Source organism: Falco peregrinus, chromosome 13 (genome assembly GCF_023634155.1).
Source record: "Falco peregrinus isolate bFalPer1 chromosome 13, bFalPer1.pri, whole genome shotgun sequence".
Taxonomy (NCBI): Eukaryota; Metazoa; Chordata; class Aves; order Falconiformes; family Falconidae; genus Falco; species Falco peregrinus.
Genome location: NC_073733.1, coordinates 14,465,548 through 14,486,291, shown reverse-complemented (window position 1 = coordinate 14,486,291; position 20,744 = coordinate 14,465,548). Strand labels below are relative to the sequence as shown.

General features: G+C 46.4%; 1 protein-coding gene across 5 annotated transcripts in view; it reads right to left on the bottom strand.

Moving 5' to 3' along the window:
- PLS3 (plastin 3) overlaps window positions 1-20,744 on the bottom strand; it is a 52,287-nt gene that overhangs the window by 9,889 nt on the left and 21,654 nt on the right. For 3 of the 5 annotated variants that reach the window (XM_055818093.1, XM_013295465.3, XM_055818094.1), the window contains exons 2-6: window positions 12,378-12,464; window positions 4,558-4,721; window positions 2,174-2,303; window positions 1,575-1,707; window positions 219-300 (exon numbers count right to left, since the gene is read on the bottom strand). In XM_055818093.1, coding sequence (XP_055674068.1) covers window positions 219-300; window positions 1,575-1,707; window positions 2,174-2,303; window positions 4,558-4,721; window positions 12,378-12,444 — 576 coding nt within the window. In that variant the 5' untranslated portion in view covers window positions 12,445-12,464. Of the gene's footprint in view, window positions 1-218; window positions 301-1,574; window positions 1,708-2,173; window positions 2,304-4,557; window positions 4,722-9,310; window positions 9,334-12,377; window positions 12,465-20,744 lie in introns of those variants that run through there. The other 2 variants (XM_055818096.1, XM_055818095.1) reach the window with 2 other exon arrangements.

Sequence of the window (20,744 nt, the reverse complement as noted above, 5' to 3'; positions counted from 1 at the left end):
GAACTGTACCCGCAGCGCTGTCAATCATGCACAGCACAAAATTGCCTTTAATAATTAAATGCAAGTTATAAAACTCGCTCCTTTCCAGAGTTCTAAAATAGTGCCTCGAGCCCCCATGCTGGTTTCATTCATGCTATCTGAATAGGAGTTTCAAAAAAAGATACAGTAATATAGCTGAAGTACATACAGTACTAGATACAGTAGACACAGTAGCATACCTGAATTATGAATGGGGTGAGTTTCTTCTTGTTAATTGCTCTTTCATCAATCGTGTCCGGAACAGAAAGATTGATCATTTTGCTGGTGGGAGGAAAACCAATATTTCAACAACATTTAGTATGTAGTCTCAGCATAACTCAATGCAGCATGACAACACTCACCACAGTACATTTCCTTTCGCCCGTTTGGTTTTGCGTATTTATTTTTCTAAAAAATCAACGTTGCATCAGTGTAAATCAGAAGTTAATATTTACGTTATCAAGACTGTATTTGTAACTAATAGCTAAGCCTGAAACCTTAAACATGTTACTGGCCACTACTGATCTCAGCTTCTGGAGCAAAAAGAGCACATGAATTATTCACAGCGCAGTCACTGAACTAGTGAAGACTCATTGCTCTGCTGACATCCACTGCAGATTCTAGTAGGACAATGTGCTTCCTTCTCTTGTAAAGGTGTACTACCGCTGGCAAGAAAAAACTGCCCCAAAAAACTCTTTGAGAGCTCAGGGGGGGCCACAAAAGCACAATGAATTCTTAGTCAACAGAAAACATGGCAAGTTTTTGCTTTATATTATGAACTACTTCCTACACACTTCAGTCTTCACTTGAACACATGAATTACTTGAAACTGGGGAAACAAAATATAATATCACAAACTAAAAATAAATGAAAGGCAACGGGCAGCCCACTAAACATCTTTTGCGTATTGATACAGAGTAACTGAAATTCCAGGCTGATCCACTTTGCTTCTCACTATATTAATTCGCTTACATTTAAAAAACAAACCAAAACACAAGAAACCCCATACACAGAAGGCGACTGATGTTTAGCAGTCCTGGATGCCTTCTGTTTTCAGCATGCAGCAAAAAAAGTTGCTTTACTGACTTAGTGCAGCTATTACCAAAAGCAATAAGAAGATTCCCAGAAAATCCATTTTTGGGTTAATTCATAAGGTCATTAACATTCCCACAGAGGTTACTGTCTGTCTAATATCCAAGAAAATGGGCTGTTTAACTCATCTGCCCTCCCACAAGCTACCTAGCATCAGGTTAAGTTTGCACCAGGACCACTTCTGCTCCTGCAAGGCACCTTTGTCCCCTTCAGTAAACTCAGGGTCAAGCCCAAACAAAAACATGAGACAAAAATACCAGGTTGTGAAGCTGGTATCAAAGCTGAAGCATCATGCAATGTCAATGAAAGCCTGAGTGACTGAGCCACTTTTTATGTGTGCAAAACATTATGCACACACACTAGTCACAAAACCCAGCCTAAAATAGGATGAAAATTCCCCTAACTACATTTTTCAGAAAGTTATTTTGTTGATTTTTTAAAATTCAGGAACCATCATGACTTACCATAGCACAATCCCATCTCCCACAGCTTTGAACAGGTCATCTGTATTTGGATTCATTGGAATAACGTGCCTACAGTCGGGATCATTTTCCAGGGCTTTGTTTATCCAGTTTACAAAGGCATACTTTTCCTCCTCTAAGATGACAATTGTAAATTTAATACAATTTACGAATTGTATTAAAAAAATATAATAATTTTTCATAACATAGCAAAGATTTTCCCAAAAGAATCAGTGTACAATAACCCAAGGAAAAAAAGCCGCTATCATTACCACGCTATTGTATTAGTCACACAAAGCTTAAAGAAATAGACCTTTCACTTCCAATTACCTGAATATTCCTGTTACTTACTCTTTCCTCAACAACTTCACTACGTTCAAGCGTGACACAAGCGCTTCACCAGCAAGCACAGTTAACAAAACCAATAAGCACACACGTTCCTCAGCTTGTATTTACCCCCTGATTCTGCTCTGCTCTCACCTTGACACGAGATCATTCAGCTATCGGAGCACGAAAGCACAGCACATGGCAGGGCAGCAGAAATGCAGTTTGTGGCGCACAGCCCCCACTCACCCAAGAGGAGCTGAAAGGCAAAGCGCTACCTGAATAGGAGTGCTGCGTCCCCTCGCTGGAGAGCTCCGAGGTGCCCCCGATCGCGCAGATGCCTTCCTTCCTGTTAATTGCTTTTCTGAACGTTTTAGCGATATCGCTGCTTTTCACTTCTTGGAAAATCTACAATTTAAAGCGCTCTGTTAGACAAGCAAAACTTGTCTTCGTAAGCTGAAAGGACCGCAGAAGCGGCTATTTCCTCTTGGCTTTAAAGCAAACTTTGTAGTAAAATCAGCAAATGTGAAGTGCCCAGCAAGGGTGTAGTGGTATTCAATTTAATATGGATAGCGGGCAGAGAGTCGTCCCGCTCTCAAACACATATTGCAAGTGCCTATTGAAACAGAAGCATTAGGCATTAAGTACCTCGCATCCATTTACCTTTTCAAGTAGATTTCAAAAGACCATGAGAAAAACCGTGAAATCTTGGCAGTCTAAGAGCAGGTACACATGCAGCAGTTTCCGCAGGATCAAAACTGAGAAAGCTGTTGTGCAATTTTAACCTTTCTGTGTAAGCCAGATGCTCGTGTAACCACGACTTTAGTTCGCACAAAAGACCTTGTCCACAACCCAAGAAACAATTCTCTTTCAGTGCGTAACAGTCAAATCTGCAATAACGTGTGACCACAAGCGCTCCAGGCAAGGATGCCCCTGCCCCAACAGCAGACTTGGCCTAACTGGCAAAATACCCTCACACTTGAGGGCAGAAGAGTTGCTTTGGCACAGAAAGATTGTATGTGCAACTTGCACGGGTTGTATGTTACTATCAGAAGCCCTGAGGTCCTACAGAACTGAGCAACTATTAGGAAATAATACATCCAATGGTTTGACAACCTACTGTAACTCCCTCAAAACTCAACCAACTTAGTTTCAGTCACACTGAAAACACAAATTAAGCATACGCAGGTTCTCTCAACACTACCCAGAAGGTGGCAAACAAAACAGCACTGTAAAGCAGAACAAAGTGCTTCTGTTAAAAGGAGGAGGGGACTTGCCTACCTGGCTGCAGAGGTGTCACTGCAGGGCCAGCCCATCCCTTAACCACAGGGAAGGGGGCAAGTCAAGATGATGATGCTGTGCAGTTAAATCATCCCCTGATGGCACGCAGAGGTTTTGATGACCCCAGTGATGGGGTAGAGCCGAGTAAAGACTCAAGGGCCCAAAAGTTTTGGGTTTTCTAGTCAGTTAGTTTTAAAACAAGGATTTTAATACAGGTTTGTTTATTTTTCAGTTTGCTGAGTTAGAGAACAGCAACAGTTCTGTTTGTAAAAGTCCTACAACGAACCATTGCTTCTACTGTATAGCTTATATGCCTCTAAGACATTTCATGTTTGCTAGCTCATTGGTACCATCCAAACGTGAACAGAAGAGATTTATTTCTTCCTTCCTAGTGCAAAGTTAGAGTTATGGACCAGCTCAAACCAACAGCTGAAACATGCACCCAGCATGCAAGTGTTCACAAACTGCAAACAAACTCCGACTTACTAGTTGACTCCGAACACAAAAGTTCAGAGGGTCTGAAAACAATTAAGGAACAGAAGGAGAAGATAAATTAAGAAATATCAAGAAAAATAGTTGACATGAAAACAGCTCCCTCAATGTGCTGCACATACTTGTATTACTCTTTCAGCATTCAGCCATCCGAGTATAAAAAGGATGAAGGGATAGATATTTAACCAATATCCCAGAAGCATTGTGCTTTTGTAAAAATAGATAAAAAATTAAAACTTCTGACCTATTTCCACAGAAAAAAGCTGAAGGTTAGACCCATCTTCCAGATTCTCTTGTCTCCTTATTCCTGTTCTTCCCTTTTAAGGCAACAAATGTATCTGAATTTTCCTAGACCAGCATCTAGGACTAAAATCCAATTGTGTCTTGAAATGCCCTCTCAGGTCTTTAGCAAATACTTGTAGGCCCATTAGACTGGAAAAAACAGAAAGGAAATTATACTGCTTTGCTGGGGAAACAAGCATTCACCTATGCGCCTGGAAAAACTGAGTAGCTTCCAGTCGATACCGTAAGCACGGAGAACTGGAAGTCTTTTTTCCTTGTGTGGAAACGGTCTTTCAGCTTTCAACAAAAGTTTTCATATAGGAAAAGCATGTGGATTCTGTTTGGGTTTTGTTTAAAAACCAACATATGTTTCCTCTGTCCAAATCTAAAGGCTGGCAGTGACAGCACAAAAGGCTCATCATATGCAGAGATCTGTACAAAGAACTGATTTTTACATGGTAAGTTCTCAAACTGATCAGTTTGTAGAAAGAACACTAGGGAAGGGTAAGCAGCAGAGAAGCCAGGTTCAACCTCTTCTACCCCCCTTCCTTTAATATTGTGCAAAACAGCTCCCCCAGGCCACTGGAAATACAGAAATACCACTTACATAGACAAACTCTTCAAAACTAATCTTCCCATCTTTATTCTTGTCACTGTCAATCATGAGTTTCTGGATGATCTCTCTCACTTTGTACCCAGGCAGAGGCAAGTTGGCTTCCTTGAAGAGCTCGTGCAACTCGTAGTCACAGATGAACCCATTGCTGTTGAGGTCTGAAAAAAAGAAAGGGCAGAAGGTTTTAGAAATGTGTTAGGACCCTGGCAGGAGCAGCCCCAGGCAGCAGGGCAGAAACACAGCCCCATGCTCAAAAGTGCTTTAGAGAAAGCAGCCTGCACCCTGGGGCCATCTGCAACACATGGAGGTAAAGAGGATTCTCTTAGGGTGGCCCATCGCTGCACAGCACTTTTGGAACCACCTTGTGCAGAGCATTCGTCTTTGCTGAAAGCAAGATCCGTGCAGGACACGGCCACACAGCAGGATGCCCACACCAAAGAATACCGAGCCCAAGCTGTGCCCTGTTCAACGGACACTACCAAGAATACAGCAAAATCAAAGGCACGTGGTAACTACACATGGTACATCCTCAGAGAGGGACCCAGCACAAGCCACCAGATCTCTATGGCTTTGGGCAAGAGCAGCTTCGAAGCAGAGCTGACCAGGGGGGCTCTTGGCACGCATCACCAAGGCTGGTGTAAAAGTTTCACAACAGAGCATACGCATTTTCATAACAGATCTCTGCAGCATTTCTTTTTACATCTAACTGCAGCTGGCTTTGCATGTTAAAAATAGACAGTAATGAAACACAGCACTTCCTACTTTCTGAACTGAAAACACTAAGCTAGCTCTGCATTTATATTTTTCTATCATGCTGATAATGATTTCATCCCTTTATTGCTGACAGAAGACTGCAGCCAGATGTTTTCATGCTGCCCAAGTATGCTCTGCAAAGACACTTGCTTTGACAGTCAACCTTCACGCTGCAACAGCACCGCATGCTTTGTGAGATGTTGTCACCTACTAGATTTGGGAAGAGAGAAAACAAGAATCTAGTGTGAATCTGGACCTTTTCGCATCAACAGATCGCAAACCCTTTGGGGACGTCATCACATTATTGACTGCACAGGGCTAATCCAGCAGCCCCAGGTTTTCTTCAGGCAAGCGAGGTTTTGCTGCCACCACGGACAGTCCTGGGTCAGATGCCCCTTCCCTCGGGCTAACCAGGACGAGCAGGTGCTGTCCTTCACAGCACAGCAGGTACCCAGGCTTCAGCAGAGCCGGGTCCACAAGCAGCCAGAGAATATGAAGCAGTGAGACGGCCCAGATTCACATCCCAAGACGTAAGCATGAACCTCCAGCACGTTTGGAGACAGGGATTCAGGACATGTTGGGCTATTACCGGCTCAGCGGCGATGTTAAAATCCTTTTGCTGCAGGCAAGTCACACAGACAGCCCAGGGAAGTTAATTCAGTGCCTTCAGCTGCCATCTCCTCCCCAGGGTTGGTGCTGTGGGGATGCGCCAGCCCTGGATTGCTGCTGCTGGTGGGGAATACCTGGGTGGGCTGAGGAGCTGGAGATGTGGCAGTCTCCTGCAATTGTCGCCCAACCACAGGCTCTGCAAAGTTGACACAGTGCCTGTGCTGAAGGCATCAGCTGAGCCCTTTAAGGCTAAACGAGAGCAGTGTCTGCATGCAAGCAGCTCTGTCTCCTTCTCCCCAACCTCCAAAGCGTCATGGTGCCGTGATGGTGCCCTGCCGAGTGCAGCTCGCCACCACCAGCTGCCAAAACCCCACCATGCTGCGAGGCACCTGGCCCCGCTCGGCTCTGCACAGCCACATTCTGCTCACATCCCACACGGGGGGATTTTTCTGCTATTTATAAAGCAGCAGCTTCTCCCTAAGGCCATAGAGTTAAATTCTACTCAAGCAACAGCTTCTGCTGCCCAAACACCCTCACAGACTGCAGGCAGCTGCTCGCTCCCCAGACCTGTGCCAGCCCCAGTATTTGGTTTTGTCCAAGAGGGAATCCCATACCACAGCCACTGGGGCCAGTATTTATGCTTAAAGGGAGAAACTGTCAAGAAAAACAAACAAACAAACAAAAAACCACCACAAACAACAATCAGGATAGCTCTGAAGTGTTGGGTTTGTTTGTTTGTTTTGTTTAGCAGATTCTGAAAGTCAATTTACTTTTAAGGAGGTGTCATTGGTGGTTCTTTGGTTCTTATGGTTTTATTTCACAGCAACGTTTCAATAATCAGCATGCCTGTACCACCACTGCAGCTTTCCTCATTGTCCAGATCCATATGGGATTTTAAAATTATTTTTATAAGTTAGCAAGAAAGTGAAATTCAGATGCTTAGTGGCCAACATCCAAAGTAACACAAAGCAAACCTGTACTCCCTCCTACACTGCAGCCCCTAGGTCTCAGACTACGGAAAAGCATCAATTCCAGTGGATTAATAAAAACATTAAACTATTTTATGAAATGTCAGTGTTTACAATAATGCTGATGAAATAATGTGGCTTGAGCCAATGATTAATGATAGCAACAGGCTGTTGTCTGGCCTTCAATTTCAGAATTTTATTCCAAAAAAATATAAGCTTACAAAGGCAAGCTTTATTAAACGGTCCAGCCTGAGATGTCATCAGCAAACTATTTCCCCTCTAAATAAATCACAGCTTCTTCTGTTACAGTTTTATTACTAAATCTAAGTCTATAATATGCATCTTTCCCCTGCCTCACAGCCAGTGAAGACAATCAGACAAGAAGGGATTTGCTAATCTCCGGGGCCTGTGGACCTGAAACAAAACTTTGCTTTCACCCTCAGCGCACCTACAGCCAACTCCCATTGCTTCAGCCTGTGCCTGACTGAACCGACCACAATCCTTTGCCGTGCTGCCAAATTAAGCAGGTAAATCCAGAAACACCTGTTCATCACTTCTTCCAATCAATCCGCCACCTAAAAAAATTAACTTTTACATCTACCCAAATGTTAGTAGGCAAAGGACAGAGAAAAATAAGACTTAAAAATACATATTCTATCCTTGATAGAATCACAGGTGTGATCTTGATTTGGAAAAGGTTTTTCCCTTGACTTGTCTAGCTTAAGCATTCAGAAGTGTTTCTGAACCAGGCTTGCATGTGCCATGTCTAAGCCTATTCAGAAGTGAAAGATATATGGTATTTATATATGGTACATATACATATATTTATACATATTATACACAATATATGGTATTTATGAGGCAGAAGCCTGTTGGGTTAGACAGCAGGGAACAGAGCTCCAAAGTCCCCACCTGTAATACACCAGAAGAATGCATGGGTAAAAGGGTGCTTAAACTTGTTTAGAGCTCAGTTCTACATATAAGCCCCTGCATGTCTTTTAAGGGTACAATCTAGTTCAAGGAATTAATCCCTAGCCTTTCATTTATATTGGTTTACTTGCAGAACAAAACCTGCAATTTAAAAACAGTGACTGAAATGCAGCTGAGGAGTTGGCCAAGGCCATTGTCTGGTCCATTCACACTTGCTCGGCAGACCTCAGTCTCAGCCTGAAAGCATCAAATGTGGCTGCAGGGCAGATATCAGGAATTTACTGCAGTCTGGGTCAACATCTGCCCATTTTGAGGGTTTTGTTCACCCCTGCAAAGCAGCATCTTCCCAGTCCTCTGGGTGCTCCTATTTCAAAGATTTACCTCTGGCCACTGAAAAAAAAAAAGTTAAAAAACAAAGAGCCATCTGCAACACACACTCACATGTGATTCAGGAGCACGGCACCAGGAAAGATGCTGCCCATCAGGAGGGGCTGCACACCAGTGGCTCTCAGCACCTGCACTGGGCTCAGACAGCCAGCACATAAGCAAGTGTGAAGGGAACAGACACACCGTTGAGTAAATGCACCTTAACTCACTCAAAACCCTGGGGTCTCAGGACTTGAGTTCTTCCAACTCTTAACGACATCCCAAACAACCACCTGTAAGAGTTACTCTTCCATAGTATCCTGAGGGGAAAAAAAAAAAATTCACTGATTTCATAGATTAAAGGGGCTTTGGGAGTGGGATTTACAAGCAAGACAGAACCAACTTGCAGATAGTTCAGCTGCAAGACCCCACACCAAGTCACGGTTTTGCAGTAAAGATGCTCTCATTTCAAGCTTTAGCTTCTTGGCCACAGAAGGGCAGAGGCAAGTGTTCAAACCTGGTGGATGTGCTAGCCTGTGGGTTTGGCTTGGTAGCAGAGTCAAGTAACCTGAATTAGCAATTGACTATGTGGTAGAATACGGACCCATTCTCCTCTTAACATATCAAAAAGCCTTCAGCCCTGCAAACCTGACCAATAGGCCTGAGATCCCTATCCCACAGGGCAGCTGCTTCCCTCCCCACTGCCTCTGCTCCCCCCTCTGACATCACAGTCAAATGTACAAAGTACATTAAACAAAAAAACCACTAGTCACCTTTGCATCACCAGCAAGTTCCGTAATTATTTCTAGCATTACTGCAGGCCCACCATATGGTGCCTTGCTGGATGTCCTGCAACAGGGCCAGACTTCAGGAAGGTAGTCTAAAATTCCTCTCTAACAAAATCTGAAGTGGTATTCAACAGCTGAAGAGGCTGTCTAAATAGAAGCTATCCCAAATGAAATCCTTCGGCGTACGGCCCAGAATTACTAATGGAAGAAAGCAAAATTGTTTTAACAGACAAGCTACAGCCTGGATTCATTATAGTCTGCCCGATGGAAAGGAAACTACAGCACATCTGAAGTTTCCTATTTCTACTGAAAGATGCATGCACGCCAGCGTACCAAACCTGGGAAAGGTCACCGCAGCGACGCGCGGCACTATCTTCTGCCCGTACGCAGGTGGCGCAGCAAAGCCGCAATAATCGAGACCCAAAAGCTGCTTCAAGCTCTGGCTCAGCTTCCTCCCAACAAGTACTTAAAATAGCTTAAATAACAGGATGCAAGAGGGGAAAGTAACCCACACGTTTCCTTTTAAGGATATATGCTCAGCAGGACATACTGAAGCAGGATCACAGATCCCTATTTGCCTTCAGCTAACATTTCAGAGCATTGTTTTACCACCTTCCAGCAGCGTACAAAGTGTTCAGCTGGGTTAGGATTTTTAAGTACTTTGCGTTTCCAGAAAAGATGCTTATCTTTGCTATTAGAAGCCGGGAGAAGGAAGACAAATAAACAGAGCAAGTCTGTAGATTTTGTTCTGCCATGCCTCCCTAAGAAGTGCCACCGTTTGGCCAAGTACGTACATACACACACCTGTTCTACAGAACAAATTCAGGGATCAGCCAAGATGTGGAGCAACCTGCTCTTCTCCCCCTAACCTGCAGGCTGTTCAAAGCCTAGACAGGTCTTACGGCCTACTTAGTTTTGGTGTGTTTTTTTAAGATGGTAAAATGCTTTTTTCTCCCCACTGCTGTTTACCACTTGGATCACTTCCAATACAAATACCTGATTGCAGGAGGCTGGGAGCTGCTTGTCTGAGCTGTAGCTGACTTCAGTGCTAACCTTAAGCCATGGTTTCTCACCCATGGACTGCTTCTAGTAAGCAGTAGGTAGTTTATGGGACTCTTCCCTTTGGATGGCTATCAGAGAACAGCACACCAGCTTCCCAGGAGGGCGGAGATACCTTCAAGTGACATGGAAGGCAAACAGTGACGAAGTACGTAGTAACATGCCTCACTGCCTTCCAGCATCACCAGATGTCTCGACCTGGTCCAGCTGCACACAGAAAAGCTGGTCAAACACACATCGTTAAAGTCCCATCAATCCACACATCCAGAACAGCAACGTGCCCTACGCTAGAGTTGAAGCGGGTGTCCAGGAAGCCCATTTTTGCATTGGAGCAAGGCACATCTTGGTGAGCAGAAACCACCCTGTGAGATGGTTCCTGTTCTCCACACCTCCTTTATGACATTCTAGAAGCCAGCCAGCTGAGCTTTGCTATAACCATACTTCTCAGCTGTGTTCCAAGTCTTCAGATAGCTGGGAAACAAAAGAAAGGCTTCATTTGAAATAGCAGCCTTCATCCAACTTTTCTTCACATTCACTGAGAACTTGTAATGTCATCTCTAGTGAAAGTCACTCAGCCAGCTAGTGACCAGTTCCATTTCCCAAGGCAAATATGGCTCCTTTAGGCAAGAATAAAAGGAATGAGAACATTAAAGACACTCCTGACAGGCACGTCCCACAGCAATGCTTTTGGGCTGTACCACGCTTAAAGCACACAAAACAGAAAGCAGCTGAAAAGGACTAGCAGATCCCATCTCACTTGTGGGTATGTCCTGGCTAATTATCACATTTCTCAATAATAGCTAAGTTTTGACGCTGCTTTTATAATTTAAAACCAAACAGGGACCCACCTCCTGGAGCAGGGTGAGCTGGTTTCCTGAAACAAACCAGGATTTGACTGAGGTTTCTCCCCATATGCCCAGTGCAAAGGCAGCCAGCCAACCTAATCTTAATAATTTCCCACCACACTAATGACAAAAAGCCACCACATTCCAGCCAGGTTAATAAGTTTATCCAAGAACAGAATGGACTGCCTGCATCCCAGCTTTATTAAGGTTCGCACTCAGAGGCACATAGGCAGCAAGAAGCACAATAGTCACCCATCTCCCTCTGCAGCAACTCATTTCCACCTGCTGGGAAAAGTCTTGGGAAGAGTAAGACAGGAGAGGGAACCTAAAATGTAACTCGCTTCAAGTCCTAACAGGGAATACTGCTCCGTGAGAATCAGTTGTCTTTGAAATCAGTATTTCTCACCGCGGATTGCAAATTCAGAGGAAGTGGGAGTTTTAAGAGCCACCCTGCTCTAGAGGGCAATTTACCTGACACAGGTGAGGCAGCTACCAATTTGTCCTTATAACCAGTGCTCAGGCGATGCCAATACCCAGTTAGGAAAACGAAACACTGGCTCTGATCACTTGTGCAACTCATTCCCAGTCAGTGCCAGTCCCGGGTGTGGTTCCCCAGCTGCATACGCTGACCTCAGTCCACACTGCTGCGGTCCAGCTCCCATCCCGCCCCTCCCCGACGATTCTCTGATCCTTCAGTAAACCATATCAGGAAACTATATCAGCAGAAAACAATTTCCTCCATGATGTCAGTTTTCTGCCCATTTCAGCTGCCCGAAGCAGCCTGCCAGAGGCTTCTGCAATGCCAGGGCAGGGGGAAAGCTGGAAGGCAGGCGGAGTAGCTTGGGCTGTGCAACTCCTCGAGCATCACAGGCTGTTAGGGAGATGAGAACCAGAGAAGAACATACACATACACTGAACCCGCATTTTATTATCACCACAAGTTGCTCCATAATGGCCCAGTAAACAGACACCACCTAGTTTTTGCCTACAAGATCACCAAACGCAGTGCTTCAAATGTGCCTGCACAAACCAGAAATGTAGCACCTACGTTTGCCATCTGCATGGCTCAGCCAGTCTGCCAAAACCCAACGTGACCAGACCCAAGCACTGTGCAAGCCTTGAGGTGCTGCCTGGGCCAAAGTAATGCAATACTGCTTTGGATATTTCTTCTGCCATGAAGAACCAGGCAAAGCCCATCCTGGAGCAACAGGGCAAGGCTATCTGCCAGTGCTCACTGACAGCCAGACTGCCCACGTCCCTCCCTTCCTGCCAGTGCTCACTGACAGCCAGACTGCCCACGTCCCTCCCTTCGTGCTCCCTGGCTGGAAATGACAAGCCAGAAGCAACAAGGCTGCCAAGGGACCCCTCGGCATGGAGAGAGGATCACAAAAGCACCAGACTGCCCACACCCTGCTGGCACCACTGCTGGCAGAGGTGGGATAAAGCCATAACAAACGTACAGCAGACAGGAGCAAGGTCTCCCCACTGTGACTTACCAACTTTGGCAAAGGCCTCCTTGAGTTCCTCCAGCTCATCTTTGGAGATTTGCATAGTGTTGGCCATCTCATGAATTTAGGGAGTACCTGAAGAGAGAAAAAGATACTGTGTGAAACCAGGCTGCATGCAAACCCATGCCATTTTGAACAGTAGTATAGCAACAATCAGTACCAAGGTCACCACAGTTCTTCAAGCCACATTTATCTTTCCACTAAGAAAAAAAGACATGTGAAACTCAGATGATGGGAAATGCACTCCTTAACAAGTCAAAAAATCCCATTAGCTTTGTTATTATTTAACTCTGTGTATCTATTTTACGGGCTATGTTGTTCTGCACACATTAAGATACCTGCTGCCAGTGCGTTCTGTAGGTCAGAAAAGCTCACGTTCTCCAGGTATTTTCCATAACTTTGAACAAAATCAGAATCCAGAGTTAAAATATTCATGCAAGAGATACTGAAGGTTCTGCCTGCCTGTTCCACAAGAGCACACAGCTACCGAACCCAAATAATAGATTCTAAACAGTACCTGAAAAAGGTCTCTTTGCACAAAGTAGTGTGCCTGATATTGTTTGCTAAAAGGAAATAGTCTGCTTTACTACAAGAAAGTGGTTTGAATAAACACCTGCCTACTTCCCCAGAGTCAGTCTCTCAAACTATGTAAGCAACAGGCTGTTTGCTCTGCCGCTGACCCCCGCCACCCTCCCGAGCACGGCATGGCAGGAACACCGCAAGCAAGCGCGGAACAGCAGGCATCAGCCACACTCAACCCCAGAGCACGCAGAATCTCTGCTTTGATCAGATCTGCTTGGTGTTTAAGAAACAGAGAGGATGAAGCATACAGTTCCTACACCCATCTGCTACCATCCTCCTTTCCAAGCACTGATTAAGTGCCACCCGGCCGGGCTGGACAGGAGGTATCACCGTAAAGATGGGAAAAGACTAGTGACCTGCCTACGTCCCCTTCCCACGACATGCGTGACAGCAGCATCAGATGCCCTGTTGGCTCTTTGGCTAACACGATCAAAAGAGATCAACGACTGATGGAACAATGCTAACAGGGCGATCCCTGTGCAGGAACCATGTGCAGGCACGGATAACATTCTAGCACACATGCCAGCTCTCGCTCAGGGTCTTTAAAAATGGGGATCTGGGCAGGCTCGGTGCAACTTCAAACGAGTTTTGCATCCTACGATTTCCAGCTCCCACTTGTCAGCTACAGTCGCTGTAAGTTGAGAAATAAAAGGTTCCTCCTCTGCCTATGGGAACAGCTGCCTCCACCTTTGTAAGCAAAAGGATGAGGGGTGAGTTCAGGTTTACAGGCTGTCACAAGGCAGGATCCTGAGCGCTCAAGCAACAAGAGGCTCAGTTTCACAAATGCCTGTGTGCCCATTCGCCAGCCTCTTTTGTCTGAGGCTCCCAGCTGCCTCCACAAGCACTTGTTAGCTTAAGAACACAACTTTGCCTGTAGCTGTAAATATTCATTTTCTGTAACACTTCACTCGTCTAGAAAGAACTAAGTTGTTAGAGATGAGAGCGATGGGCAGGTGTGGCAGCCTGGGAAAGCAGCTCAGACAGGTGCTAGCAGCAGAGAAAGTCAACAAGAAGTTGCATCACTGCAGAGACATGAAGGAAAGCACATCAGACCCGACCTCCCAGCATCTGCAGAGCTGTCAACAGACACGACAAGATATTTAACAGTCAGTAAAAGCCACCACCAGCAAGACAACTAACTTCATCATTGGGCTTATACTGCAAGAACGTGGCAGGGAGAAGAATCGCAAGGCTGCATCAGATTGACAGAGGAGGAAAAAAAGGCACCATAGTAAATTTTTTATACTGTTTCACAGATTACAGGTTAAGCTAATTGACCAAGAAAATACTACTCTGCAGGTCCTTGCAAGATGCAGGAGTGCTGTGCAGCACTGCCTGTCTTGCTGGATGTCCAGTCTGCCAGCCCGGCACCTGTCCCCGTCCCTGACACAGCCCTTTCCCTGCAGCACTCGCACGGGTGCCCCAGCAGCCTAAGCCTCAGCACCACCAAATGTGGCTGTTCTTTCCAGGGGATAAAGGACTTGCTCAGCAAGAAACCAGCTCTGAGCAAGCTTGGTGCATGCTACAGGAGGTGGATTTCACGACTGGCAGAGACACACTTGGGAACGCTATCAGAAATGGAGACACTTGTGGGTACACAGGCAGGCAGGTGGCATGACCTGCCAGGCAGGAGAGGCCGAGCTAGGAGACTTAAAAATTCAGCCAATCCTCCTTTACAAGTTCTGCCACCTTCCCAATCCTCACGTGCACGAATTCATTCTCAAACTATGATGATTTCCCTTAAAAAGGGATTTCCAAAAGCATCATTATTTAATGACTTCATTGGAATTTAATTTGCTGCTGACTACCTCTGACATCTTTAACACCAAAACAAGCACCATAAGCAAAGAGATATTCAGAAGGTGCTCTGTTTGACTTTATCAGGGAACTAGCACGCTCTGAATACGCCCTGTTTGTGTGGATCCTCATTCAGAAAAACTTTTCACTTCCAGCCCCTACGCTGTTCCGCTCCGTCAGTGAGCCTACAGAACAGGTTTACCTCTCCGTTTTCACATCGCTCCTTCCTTCTCGTGTGCTTGAGAGGAGAGAGGGAGAATCTGAACCAACACAGAAAAAGCAGACACCTGACCTTGTTATAACTGTCTGGGAGGGGGAAAGTATGTTAGGACAGAACAAAACAGTAGATGAAAAGGTTAGTGGGCCACACAGTTACAAGTTGACAGCCACTGCTAAGCTCCCAAAGCAGTCTGAGGGAGTTCTGTTGCTGTGAAGAGCTATTGCACCAATACTGGCACACTGGGCTGGGGGGCAGGGGAGCTTTTCAGTTTTTTGTTGTGTGTGTGTGGGGGGGGGGGGTTGTTTGTTTTTAATAGCCGAGTCTAGGGCATTCAGAATTGTGGTTTTTTTTCATTCAGTTGCATTTTTAAACAAGAGGCTTTGTCTTCAGAGACATAAAAAGTCCTTTTATCACACTGGCATAGGGATCACACATCAGTTGCCTCACTCGAAGCCCTGCGGGGACACAGCACCACGCTGCTCACGCCTCACCACATCACATTCACTTCTACCGCCAGCAAAGCCTCTGCCAGGGCAGGCAATGACAGCCAGAGACAACCTCACACTTCAAGAGCCGGTTTAGAGGGAGGAAGAGAGAACAAGGGGAAAAGAGGAGACAGAATTGAACTTAGCGATCCCACACCCATTTTACACTCTGGTAACAGATGGTCTGTCGGTCAGTGTGCAAATAAACAGGGTGTATATGGAAACAATTCCTGCTCCAGATCCCTCTTGCTCCTGCCTTCATCCCTCACCCTGCAGAGGGAAAGCAAAGGCAGCTCTGTAACACAGGGATGCACAAAAGCAGCTTCACAAGAGGAGAGCGGCTGGCAGCCAGAGCAGCCCGTTTCTGTCCTCTGAAGGCTTCACTTTGTGCTGCAGATCAGAGCTGCTTCCAGGGCATCTCAGGTTTTCAAATATCAACTCCCTTCCCAGAGAGGGGCTGTATAAAGTTTCTGTGCAAACAAGTTTTATAGCTTCTAAACACACTGTAGTCACTGAATCAGGGTTAGTTTATTTGCTCTCCAGACAGAACTGCAATGCAGGCAGGTTAAATAAAGCTGCCCCAGCTCGTGTGTTTTAACAGCTGTAAGCCACCTGCAGCCACACCATTGCAGGGGGACTGTCACCAGCACTCAGCACTTCCAGTGCAAGTGCCAGAAGCTAGCCAGGACTTTTGGGTGGATTAACTGCCCAAACAGTAACTTAAAAACACTCAAGCCCAAAGAAAAAGTCCCCAAGACGGGAAGCCCTGGAAGCTGCATCCTGCACAGAAGATTGGTGGAAAATGGAGGGGGGGCATTCAGGCATCTGCACATCCCCTTGAATGCTGCAGGATTAATTCAATTTTGAAAGCACATGGCAACCAAATATTTCCCGACAGCCACTTGAACATTTCCAACAGAAACAGAGCTGGAATTTGCTGCTGATCCAAATGGAAGAATTTGCTTTCTTAGCAGCTCCGCGTTAGCCTGAAAACCGAGCTGCTCCGTTCACTCCCAGACCCACCCCGTTTAATATCTGTACAACTGACTGATGAACAGCATCATTTTGTTTACTCAAACAGGCAAATGCAGAGGCACATTAAAGTGTCAACAAAAAGGTATTAGTATCTCCTTTTTCCATCCGATTTAAAAAAAAAAAAAAAAGAGCGGGCCAGGCCCGGTCGGGAGCAGTGACTCACCACGTACGTATTCCCCTTTTCAGAGGAACCTGTGGTTTTGCTACCTTGTCGTGACAAAGGCTCCAGACAGGGGAAGGCGAGTCAGTCAGCATTAGCTAATTAAAAATACTGCAAAACCTGCATCTCCCTGACCGCTAACCCGGCGCATATCAGCCTTGCTTTAGGAATAACGAGTCGGGCAGCCAGGCACTCGGTCCCCCCACAACCCACGGCAAGGGCCAGAGCCGCCGGGCATGCAGCACAGCACCGACACAGCGCCTGCCTCATCCTGGTGATTCAGCTGAGGCAGGATCCGGCCCCCAGGCGCTCTGTGGCTCACCTCATCTTCCTCTTCCTCCCTGTCCCACAGGTAGGGCTGAGCCCTGCCAAGAGCCTCATCACAGAACAGGGTGGCCATCCGCAGTCCCCTGCTTCCCTCTCCCCCTGCACCCCCCAACGCTTTTGCAAGATGTACGAATCTTGGTCACCATAAAGTCTTTCCGAGCCCTCTGCTGCCAGCGCCCCACCCCACTGCCTCACAGACCCCCTTTGGGGGGGTCCATGGCTGTGCAAGCTCCAGAGCTGCTGGGGCAGCCCAGGGCAAAGCGAGTCACTGGTGAGGGCTGAACACCTGAGTTTTCTTTGCATCCCTTCCCCCAGGTAATTGGGATGCTGCAGGCAACTCCTGACACTGCAGGAACCCTCTTCCATCAGCAACAGCCAGCCCTAGGCTCATGCTGCAATTGGAAATACTTGCAGGCAGGAGAGGGCACACGCACACACCCTGCTCCCCCCCCAAATCCATCGTCAGGCACACCCAGCAGCTCTCCTGGCTCCTTTTTCTGGTCCAGTCCAAACAGAGCCTTTAGGGTTTGCAGACATCATCTTCAAACTTGACAGCAGCAGAAGGGAGTGAAAGCTTGCGGCGCACAGAATTTGTCTGATGAGTCCACCAACATAAATATTTACTGCCACTTTGGGCGGAGACGGGGAAGTTTAGGGACTGATGATGACCTGTAAATGAAATCCTATCATGCAATCCATCCTCTCCTGCTCATAATCTCTGTGTTTCAAACACTATTTTGTTCATCAAATTCCGCCAAGACAGCACCCACTTGTTACATGCGGTTAATAGCAAACACCAGGCTGCTGGAAGCACATAAACCTTGGCAATTAAATAGATTTGGTGATTATCTTCCAGGCAGTCATAGGTCAGAGGCACAGGCTGAAACCAGACCTTTGTCACACTTTCATATTTCCACATAAGAATAGGTGTCAACCTGGTAAGAGCAGTGATAAGGAGATGCTACTGCATCCCAGAGACCGCACTGCTGCGGTGTGTAACACCTTATCAACAGCATGACACTGCTACAAACCACCGTCCCCAGAAATTACTTTGCTGTTGCTCTTTGCACGAATGCACTTTGCATGCACGCAAAACATGGAGATGTTCCTCTTGACTCAGCTGTTTCCCCTGCCTCAGGAGGAAAGAAGCACAGGAAGCTTTGATCAGGTGCTTCCTTGTGGTGCCAGACTCAGCCAAGCAGCTGCATCTCTCACCTGTTGCTCTTCCCTTCAACCAAGCTTTCCCAGCCCCATGCACATCAGGCTCAACACCAACAAAAGTACAGCTCTGCTGTCAAGGTCTGTAATGCTTTTCATTATTGAACAGCACTGGGCTGTAACACCTGCAAAGCCATCACCCAAACCCAGCTTTATTTCACTATTAATCCAGCTTTCCTTGTCCATGCACAGCACCAAATACTGAATTTCTTTAAGCTTGTCTTGCCGTTTGAATTTATTACCTCCCACCACCCAGTTTTCCAGCTTCCTCAAGCTATTACCTTTCCACACAGTACATCCAGAACACACAGAGTACACACTTTGATTTGTCCATGCTGGCTGTGTAGCCCACCAGCTGATACACAGCCGCTTGCTGCATCGCGGGGAAAGGGGCAGAGGACCGCAGGCAGCAATTCCCACTGCACAGGCATCTTATGGCTCACTTCTTCCAATCCCATGTAAAGATTACCTCCAGCTACTGTGTTTGAAGCACCTCTAAATCAGCAAAAGTCCCATTATCAGGTTTTGCTTTATATCCTTTCAAATCCCTGAAACTGTCATGCTGGGAGAAACAGGCTCCCTGCTACACTTATTTTCACCTGGGAGCAGCCTGTAAGACTTCGTTCCTGTTGTTACGCAACTCACCACTGCTGAGGAGGAAAAAAAATCTGTCAAATCCATCATGAGCAGACACATGCTGGAGTTAGTCACTGCACTTGGCTTGCCAGGGGCTGTCTCTGGATTTGGAGGCATGTGTCTATGGGTATCCACCCCTGGACGTGCAACTTCCTCCAGCGGGTCCAGGTTAAAAACCCAATTTCTCCTAGCTAGACATGCTCAGAACAATGTCAGAGAGTTTTCTGAGCTTGGGTAGGTGCCCAGCAGGGATCTGGGCTGCACAGAGACAGGGTCACTCCAATGGTACAGGAACAACTGCAGCAAAACAGTTTTCCTATGCCTTCTGTGTAGACTTTAACCACCGCCCCGACATCCACGGACAGCCTGGACAACCTGATCCTTCACTTTTTGCATACTGTCAGTGTTTTCTCTCCCTTCAAGACAGAACCTGATTCATAACTTCAATTGGCTTAAATCCTTATTAAAAACAATTGCTGAGCCATCAGCCAATTCACATGCCTCTGACTCCCCTGCACAGCCATGGAGGCTTGCTGGGGTGCAGCCAGGCCAGGCTCTGAGACTCCCATCATAAATGTCGTAACAGCCTGAAGCTGTGCTGGGGAGGTTTAGATTGGATGTTAGGAAAAACTTCTTCACCGAAAGGGCTGTCAAGCACTGGAACAGGCTGCCCAGGGAAGTGGTTGAGTCACCACCCCTGGAGGTGTTTAAAAGGCAAGTAGATGTGGCACTTAGGGACATGGTTTAGTGGTGGACTTGACAGTGTTAGGTCATGGTTGGACTTGATGATCTTAAAGGTCTTTTCCAACCTAAATGAGCCTGTGATTATACGGCAGGAAAGCTAACAGGTTCACCACCTGCATAAGCAAGGGGGGATGAGGATTACAAAGCTGAATCAGTGCTAATTTCCTTCCCCAGAAGCGATCGGGACCTGCTTGCTGAGACCTGCAGGTTACCCTCAACATGCCTTAAGCATGTGTCTCGATTTCCCAATATTCAGCCCAAAAGGAGCCCAGTTCCTTATGAAGGTGAGCTGCAGACCTCACCCTGTACCCTGACCCCCAGCAGCTGGATAAAGCCCCTCCAAGGCTGAAGGGAGTCACGGCCACACAGCCCAGACCCATCTCCACCCCCCAGCCTCCGCTCTCAGGTAGCGCCTTTGCTTGGCAGGTAACACGACTGATATTCAATATGCCACGATAAAGCAAGAAGCGTTACTCAGTCTGTTAAACTTCCCTCCCGCCCAGGCAGGGGAATCAACCCGATCCCTGAATTAAATCACGGTACAGTCACTGCTTATTCAATGCCAGCAAACATGCTCCTGCAAGCCAAACACCCGGCATGACGGTGCTGATCCCTGGCGAGCTGGACAATAGCGAGTTTCAGCAATTAATTTTGGAAGGGTGGGTTTCGTGCAAACTTTTAGAAGGTACAGCTGCAGTCAAGTGATTTTTGCAGACTGTTTTACCAGTTTGAAGGTAAACAGAACTGTCCTGAAACAGCAGAGCCAGGGCTGAAATCCCAGCAGCTGGGCAACTGCTGCCCAGATGGTAAACATTCAGAGAAGTGTGTCAATGAATGTTTTCTTAAATAAGAAACAAAACACTAGAAACTACAAACCATACTCTAAGCATTGGAATTATATTTCAAAAGTCTCTTAAACCCCAGGAATTTCAGTAACTGGTTTCTTACTAGAAAGAGCTACTGATAAAATAAGAAAAACCTTTTTACATCCTTCCCCTGCTGCCTGTAATCTTGTTTAGAAAGCACTTGGGGAAAAGGGAAAGAAATCAAAGTAATTTCATTCAGAGCAAGAAAGCAACGCTAGACCACAATAAATCAGCGTTGCTGCATAGCTGTCCTAGCACAATTTGGAAGCAGAAGAAACCCTGTGA